This window comes from Episyrphus balteatus, chromosome 1 (genome assembly GCF_945859705.1).
Source record: "Episyrphus balteatus chromosome 1, idEpiBalt1.1, whole genome shotgun sequence".
Classification (NCBI taxonomy): Eukaryota; Metazoa; Arthropoda; class Insecta; order Diptera; family Syrphidae; genus Episyrphus; species Episyrphus balteatus.
Window position 1 is genome coordinate 159,740,549 of NC_079134.1, and position 9,018 is coordinate 159,749,566.

The 9,018-nt window shown below is 28.7% G+C and overlaps 2 protein-coding genes across 3 annotated transcripts; both read left to right on the plus strand.

The window, feature by feature from the left end:
• The first annotated feature begins 3,552 nt into the window (after positions 1-3,552).
• LOC129906952 (bombyxin B-9-like) lies at positions 3,553-4,227 on the plus strand. The gene is made up of 2 exons (XM_055982950.1): positions 3,553-3,867; positions 3,945-4,227. Exons 1-2 carry the CDS (start codon positions 3,696-3,698, stop codon positions 4,148-4,150), a joined length of 378 nt encoding a protein of 125 aa, XP_055838925.1. The 5' UTR covers positions 3,553-3,695; the 3' UTR covers positions 4,151-4,227.
• Positions 4,228-5,802: 1,575 nt separating this feature from the next.
• Positions 5,803-6,540, plus strand: LOC129906965 (uncharacterized). Of its 2 annotated transcripts, none has more exons than XM_055982960.1 (3): positions 5,803-5,977; positions 6,049-6,091; positions 6,158-6,540. In XM_055982960.1, the coding sequence occupies exons 1-3, from the start codon at positions 5,921-5,923 to the stop codon at positions 6,409-6,411; spliced, it is 354 nt and encodes a 117-aa protein (XP_055838935.1). In that variant the 5' UTR covers positions 5,803-5,920; the 3' UTR covers positions 6,412-6,540. The 2 variants fall into 2 exon arrangements, with proteins under 2 accessions (XP_055838935.1, XP_055838934.1); XM_055982959.1 differs by having other exon boundaries at positions 5,804-5,977; positions 6,155-6,540.
• Positions 6,541-9,018: the final 2,478 nt, after the last annotated feature.

The window sequence follows — 9,018 nt, forward strand, 5'->3', positions numbered from 1 at the left end:
AAAGGCAGAGGACAATAAAAAGTAAGAGGCAAATGAGTGAAAACTCTCCAAATTTTCCCTACAGCTGCGTACCAAAAAACAAAAAGCAAAACGAATTTTTTCGTTCAAGATTTCGTTATGAAATTTTTGTATGGAAACTTTGGTTTGGTTCAGCTGCGTACTACGCTTAGCAAAAAATTTAATCTTGTTATGTAAATATTTTTTTCCGAATTTTTGAAAAAAAAAAAATATTTTTTTTAATCTAAAAATTGTTTGTTTATTCAAAATTAATTTTTATTTAAGTTATTCTTCAATTAGGCCGTGTATGAATTGCGTTAAATAGTTAACACCGTGTAAAATTTTTGACACTATTGAGGTGAGTAAAAAAATTTCAGCTGTTAAAAATTTATTAGGCTCTGGTTTATTTGCAGATGGTTTTGTTTTTTTTTTTTTTTTTTTAGTAAAAAAGAAAATTATTAAACAAAAAGCCATATAGCTGAATTTTTTTTATTCACCTCAATAGTGTCAAAAATTTTACACGGTGTTAACTATTTAACGCAATTCACACACGGCCTTAAAATTGAAAGAATCAAAAAGTACAATTCGATACACTTTTTATTTCACTTTCGATACGATGCTGAAAGACAATTTTTCATCCCTGGTATTGTCTCTGATTTAGCTATTCTCATTTATTTTTTTTAGGATAGGTCTTCAAATAAGTCAGAAAATTTAAAATGTACTTTCGATTTTTTTCATTTTTATATGCAAACTGCGATATTAGATTTAGTGTTTCCCTCTATAACTCAGAAGTAAGAAAAATGTAGTTAGGGTCTTTACGAGATACGCACTAGTTTGTAGAAATTTTCTATGACCATTCTGTATAAACGTGGCTAAATTTCGTTGATACAGCTGTAGTATTGAATCTTCCCCTTTATTGCACGGGTGATTGTGGGCTTGTCGAAATAAACCTGTGATTTATATAAATAATTCAGATCAGGACTTTTCCCAAAAAAAATTAGCCTGTTTCGATTTATTTCTAGTATTTTTGCCAAAACATTTACTGATTTTAAAAATGTTAACAACGATTTTAACATCTCTTAGAAATGTTTCCTGATCATGTAACGCTTTTCCAGGAATTTTGTTTTGTTTGTTTGCTATTTTTATTACTGTAATATCATATTATTCAGAGAAATGGGTTATTGTGAAGAATTTATGTCTTACTAACACTAAGTTTTTCGGCCCTATTCTGCTATTCGATTCAAGTGAAATTCTAAAATAAGTAGCGTTTAAATTTGAGTAAAAATTAAACTTAAACAAATTTTTTACTTGCGATATAGGTACTATAGGGCAAGTTGAGGATTCGTAAAAAAAAAATCGAACTCGAGATAACAATTTTACATGACATTACGATGATAGAGAATGCCAACAAAGTGGGTCCGGCAATAATTCTGTCTGTCTGTCTGCCTGTCTCTATCTGGAGCTGCAGCCTAAACGAGTGAAGTGATTTTCTTCAAACTTGGTAGTTAGCAGTTTTTGGGGATTCCCTAGAGGGTAAATTGAAATTTTTTTTTGTTATGACCAAAACTAACGGTACCTGCCATATAACGGAAATAGAAAAGTAAATTTTTTTCAAAAACGGCTCTAACGATTTTGATTAAAATTTTTGTGTGTAGAAGTACACATAAGACCCAACTTTTGAAATAAAAAAAAAAATTTTTTTGTACCGTTATTAACAGTACCTGTCATAGAACGTTTTTTTTCGTTTCTGAATATCTCGTACAACATTAACCCGATTTCAATGAAAATTTTTATACAAAAGTGTTTAAGTAAAGATAATATTAAAATGTTAGAACATTTTCAAAAAACGCATTTCTGGATTTTTAAAAAATATTTCAAAACAGATCAATGAAAAATTTTGAAATTTAGTTTTTATGTGTAAATTAATTATTTCTTCTTATTCTTATTCTTCTTATTTCTTTTTTTTGAAAAATATTAGAAATTTTTTATTTATAAAAAATTATTTTTTTAAAAAACGGCTCCAACGATTTTCGAAAATTTTTTTTTTTAAATACATTTTTCTACAAGTAATAAAATGGCATACTTGTTTTTTTTTTTAACATAATTTAAAACGGTGTTCAATTAATTATAAAAACAGATTTTATTTTTTTACACTACCTATGAAATTTCTTGAAAATATCAAATTTTTCCTAATTTTCTTGAATAAAAAGCTTTAACATTAGAGTTACTTTAAGCATAAGAGCAAGTATGTACGTGTGACCCCAGTCGTGCATTTTATTTCTTTAGAATTTCTAAAGCAGTTGGAAAAAACGCTCTGCTTTCAAAATTTAGATGTTTTACAATCTTTCGATTCACGTGAATCGAATAGCAGAATAGGGCTGTTTGTCTTAAAATTGCTGAACTTTTTTTTTTAATAGCAATATATCATTAAAAAAAGAGAACATAAAATCAAGTTAAACTTAAAAAACAAATGTTTTTTTAATAAAATTTAATTTTTAAATGTTTTTTTTTACCGGTTGGATGTGTATTTTTTGAGATTTTTAAAAACATTTTTGTTAAAAGAAATATTTTTTTCTTTTCCTACCTACATACTTTTTAGTAAGTTTTTTTTTAATTTGAAATATGTATGTATGTAGGTATTCCTGTTTTAAAATAACGCCAGGCAATTTGAAAACAAAAGTTATAGTGAGAAAATTATCTCAAGTATTTCGACTTGGAATTACTTGAGGTTTCCGTCCGAAGTGTTCACTGTGGGACACCCTGTATAAAAGTTTTTTTTTAGCTTTACTTTGTCTTATAACGAGATGAACTCTTCATAGTCTGTCTGATTCTCTCATCAATTCTGAATTCGAAGTCCTAAGTCAAAATTTTTCATCAGGATCCTGTTCATATCCCAGGCCCACTTTTTTCTACTTGACTCTACTAGATGATAGCCTCGGATATGAACAAATTAACTCTAGTAACCAGAGAAAGGACCAAATCCTTCAAAAACTCAGAATACAATAGGCTTTCTGGAAAACGTATTATTTCTGGTTCTAATAATAATTTTGCTTTAAAAATTACTGGAATAACCTTTAATTTGATCAAAGATATCGCAATTTTAAAGGAACAACCAGTAATTTTATTGCAATTGCACGTGATTTGACGAAGGTAATACCTACATGATTTAATTTGAACTATCAATATTTTTACTGAAAAGATAACCATAACTTAGTGAATTTAGTGAAAAAAATGCCATGAATTTGCTTTTTTCTTGGAACAATTTTTTTTTTATCTTGACTGGAAGTTATTATTCTCTAGGCTTACCGAATGATAATTTTGTTTACCAACAGAAAAAGTCTTTAGTTTTTTAATGACTTGTCAAATTATTTACAACATATTCTTCTACTTCATCGAACAGACTTAGCATATTTGGGGTGTGAGTATACCTATTACCTAAATGCATACATATTTTTCTAAGAAAAATTCTTAAAAACAACCCTTCCTTGGGTTAAAAAAAAAAATTGAAAAATAGAATTTGAATTGTAAATTATGTTTTCCAACAGAATATTTCAAGGAAATTTAATGAATATGTTATTTTTTTATGCTCTTATGTTTTCGTACAAGATTCTGGAGTATAAATACATGAAGCAATTAAGTTTCCTTCATTAAATTTATCTCATCCTCAGCCTTTAACACATCTTACATCTTACACCAAAATGTCTTCATTTTTCATAAAACTATTCTCATCGTGGTTATTTGTGTTGGTAGTAATTTTTTCTACTACTACAATGCACTCTCAAGCTGCAGAAACTTACTGTGGACGAAAATTGGGCAATACATTGGATTTGATTTGTGAATTTGGTTTTGGTACAAAACTAAAGAAATCAGGTAAGCAATGAAAACTGTTAATTTAAAAAAAATTAATATTTTCTTCTAAAAAATAAATATTTTCTTCATTTGTTTAGTTAAACTTGAACCAAATGATTACTATTCAGACACAGATGAGGATATGCCATTCTCGTTTGAAAAATTCCCATTTTTAGCCAAATTTCAAGAAAACTCTTTGGCCAAAACTAGAAGAAGGCGATATGGAGGAATCGCCAATGAATGTTGTGATAAACCATGCACAATGGATGAACTTCGTTCATTTTGTAGAAATAATGGCAAATAGTTAAATTGTTGCAAGCAAATTCTAATATTAATAATGATATTTAAAAAAATTTATTTATTTTAAATACATTTCAAGTAATGTTGTTCAAAAAATTAAAAAAAAAATAAAAAAGTTTTTTATGAAAAAAAAAGAAGTTTTTAAGATATATAAATTATTTTACAAAAAAATTGTATCACACAGTTTTTTTTTTTTTTTTTCATTCATGATTTTGTTTGTCATTTAAGTATTGATAAAATAAAGCTATTGATTGAAATAAAGCTGATAAGAACTGTGAGCTGTGCATTTTTAATTCTAATATAACCACATTTTTATTACGAAACAATAAGTAAGTATACGCCACAGTGACCCAAACCAAATGTGCGGTGTTAAGAAATGTGATGGAAAAAATAATATTTTTTTAAAATAATTTTAAGCGCGTTCACTCTTCTTAAATGTTATTCCAACAGAGGCAATCTGCAAAAGCATAGAGGAAAGTGGTCTAAAATGGCACCCTAAGGTAAAATGGCAAAACCGACATAATTAGCAACTTTAAGCCATTATTTGACAGGTCAAACTGTTTTTAGCCACCTCAAAAAGTGTACACAAAACTTTCTGAATTTTTTTTTGCAAACAAAAAGTATAAAATACATGAAGTATTTCTTATTAATTTACTGAAATAAGTTGGCTTAGAAGAATTTTAGATTTTTCGGATAAACCTTAAATTAAAAAAAAAAAAAACCAAAATGGGCAAAATGGCCTACTTAGTACTCGGGTAAAATGGCATACTAACTTTCACATTTTCATTTTGAAAATGGTTGCTAAATATAAACGATCTACAGAGAAACGTCCAATTTCTGGAAAAAAGCATCCAAAAATTTAGAAGTTGAAAAAACTACAGTAAGGAGACGAGCAACCAACATGAACAGGGTTTTGAATGACTCTTAGAAAGATCTGGGGGGATTTAGCACCACTTGTTTTAAGAAAATGGAAAAGGAGCCCTTTGACTATATTTTGAATTTAAAATCACGTATGTTTGGATAGTGTGCCATTTTACCCGGGTAACTTTGATCAGTGAAATTTGAAGACGTCTTGAAAATCAAAATCAAAAAAATTAACTCGAAAAGCAAAAAATGTGAGAGTAATATATTAAACTTTGAAAAGTCTATAGTTTGAACGTAACTTTTTTTTCGAGATATAGGACATTTTCCTTAGGGGGGCCATATTAGGCCACCTTCCCCTACTAAGAGCATGTCTGTCCTGAATCATGTGAATTATTGAAAAGCTAAACCTTATCACTTTCAATCAGCTGTCCCTCAGCAGTAAAGTTATCGGGTCATGTGCATTTCGTTTACTACGTTATCGATAAAAAAAGCGCATAGAATTGAACTTGTTAGATGCATTAAAGTTCAAATGCAATTCGTTTGCATAGCTTTATTGAATGAAAAGCCTATGAAGATAAGTGATTAAACTTTGTTTGTAGCGAATTTTATCTATTTTTTTTTTTTTTTTTTGTATTATTTCGAAGTTTTAAGGGAATTTTTTGTCTTATCACGACAAACCTATTTTGAATTTATAGCTTCCTTTGAACTTTATCTTTTTATCTATTGACGTAGTTGCAAATACAAAAAAAAAAACTGTATGCAACATAGACAGTAAATGAAATTTATCGACTAGGTACTTAGTGGTTTGATTTTACTGAAGCCGATAACAACGCGACAGAGGGTTTTTCTGTCGCAAAATATTAACTTTTACCAAGTTTATATTATTTTTTTTAAACCTTTAAATAAATAAATGTTTATTTTACTGCCGGTTGTAATATTAGTTTCGAGCGCTTCAACTATTTGTTTAGTGAGTTTAACTTTTCTTTTGTTTAAAAAAAAAAAAGAAAAAATATGAAAATTATGCTTTATTTTTTCTAGTTATCATATTGCAAGTCAAGAAACTTGAAAAAACAACAATCGCGTATGTTTAAATTCACATTTTCATTCACATTTATTTAGTAATTAATTAAACAATTCATTATAGAAGTAAATCATGTGACTAGAAGAAGATTAGGCGCTAGACAGCCTGTCCCATCGATATATATTGTTCCAACGACAAGTCAAATAATGGAAATGTATGCCAATCAAGCAATCAATAATGCTGGGCAATCAAGAACCACCACCAACGAACAATTCAAACCACCTCCGGATTATGGACAAGTTGTTGTGGAAATACCACCCACTTATGAGGAAGCTATTAATATTAATAGGGCAGGACGGAGTATAGCTAATCAAACTTGAATGGGGGGATGTGTTGTTCGTAATCGATTAAAGTGCCTGAATGTTATTTAAATCTTAAAATTTAGATATCTTTTTTCAATAAAATTGCTTGTGTTTATGATGATGCAATAAAATAAAAGCCTTGATCAAGCTTGTGTTTCGAGATTCATTTTTCTTTTTAAGTGCAGTTTATTTGTAAGTTGTACAAAGTTTTACAACATGTGACGAAATTATTTTCCATTACATTTGTAGGTTTGATTGGCAAATTTTAAAAGAAAATTCGAATTTAGAATTTTATTGAAAATAATCTTCTGCGATATTTACTCAATAACTTTTTCAATACAGAAAATATGAGTTTTTCGACAGCAAAAACTCACATTGGATCAATCAAAAATGGCCGTGTTCGTGTATAGGGAAATTATTAATATACTAAAAAGAAAAACAACTTAAATCCACTGATGACATTTATATACTTTTTAAAAATCAAGTTTGGCAATTATGATCAGAATTAAAATCACCCCTATTGCGAGTTTCACTTGACATGACATTTCACAGTCCCCTTATTGCGAGTTTTGGAAGGAAAACTTTCCAAAATTTCCCTCCATTGTGAACTATTTTTCCGGGTGGAATGTCAAGCATTTCACCTCTTTTTCTTTCACAGAAAATTTTACGGCGGAAAAGAACAATTTTGGTGGAAAATGTAAGGAATGTTTGAATTTTTCAATAAATATAAAATTTTAATAGAAAAATAATAAGGATAACCAAACAGCAACTGGTTATACCTACTCAACCTACATGTAGCAAAATCGCTTTATACAAAATAAAACATTTTATTTTATTAAATTTTGTTTTTTAATTAAATTTATTTATTTATAACACAGCCAGCGCACCTCTTTCCTTCTGGGTTTTGTCTTAGAGGATATAATATATGGAGTGCTTGTTCCTATACCCAATACATTGTAACGCCATATACATACATGGATAGGGGTCGCTGCCTTCGTTTTTCAGTGCGAGTCCGGTTCCGCAGCCGTAAATAAACACGCTTGTTGATGACAGCCATCTAATGAAAATAAAATGGAGGCATGCACTCATCGAAAAACTTAAAGAAACTAGAGCCCTCTATAAAAGCTTCACGGAACTAACAGCACAAGCACTCCATATATTATATCCTCTAAGGGTTTTGTTTACTTTAAAAAAAGTTTACAAATCTCTCATCTGTCAAAAATATGTCTTAGATGTGTTCAAGTGTTCATAGTCATGTTGTTCTGAATTGTTTCGGGTTTAACTTTTTGGTTCTTAAAGATTAACTTCGGTATTTTTTAAGTAACTCCGAACATACAAAAAGTATTTAATTGAGTTGTTAAAACCAAAAAAAAATTTCATTTTCGGTCGAAAAGCGAGATTGAAAGTACTAAGTTATTTGACTCTACGATACGATACGATAGAAATTGAAATCAATAAAGAATGAATTTAAAGAGGAAATCATATTTAAACAGTAGAGGAAGTTTTTTTATTCTGGTATACATGTTTTTTTTTTGACCTCATTAGAAATTTAGTGAACGGTTTGCTCCCAAATTTTGTTGATGTCCACACTTAACCTATATAATATTTTTTATATTAATTTGAATTCACAGAATTAAATATTTAAATTAATTTTGATTAGAAAAAAGTATGTAGTTATAAAACAAAACAAATATAAAAAAAAAAATAAATAATTGACAAAAGAACGTTCTCGGACCTAAGTGACAAAATAATAATTTTTACCTGTGGAAAACTTATTTGCATGAGGAAAAAAAAAAGTATTGCGCTCTTTTTAGGAATGCAATTGTGAGACAATATAGACCGAGAGCCAGCGACCTAAAGTTTGCAGGTAATTGCTTAGTATTCACCCCTATGAAATATGTTTAAGGACATCCCCAGGCATGTTACTGCAAAAAAAAAAGTCTCGTGAGACGTGGCAAAAACGGTCTGCCAAGCACTTGAATGTGAAAAAAATTTTAAATTAAGAACTCGACCTTAAATCAAAAAAAAAATATTTAAAGAGAACGGCAACACTTACAAAACTAAACGATACCTTTTTTTAAAGGTAAAAAGTTATACTACTTTTTGGTTTTTATATAAATGTTTTTTGATGAATAGTTTTTGAAACAAAAAATTTCAAACACAAAATTTTGAAAAAAAATTCAAAAAAAGTTCAAACAGTTTTTTTTTTTCATAAAATTTACCCAATCACGTATTATTTTTTTTTTGTTTTAATTTCTCTTATATATTTTGAGTCAAACACCGAAAATTAAAAGTCAAAATCTCTTTTACTTTTCGAGAAATCTGAAAATTACCAAACCTTCTATTTTTTCACCAACGCCAAAATTACGGCTATTAATTATGTCTTTCAGAAAGGAAGTAAGATGTTCACGGGTTTTATTGCAGGAATCGTTCAATGGGTTATAAAAAAGATAAAACCGTGGAGTGCTATTAATTGAGAGGGTGGGAACTGGAGATAGGGGTGCAAAAGCCCCCTTTTTGGTTTTTTCAATATATCTCGTAAACAAAGCATAATTTTGAGATATTGTTCTTAATAAATTTTGTAGAAAATAAAATTTCCTATAATAATAATGTTTTTTAAAAATT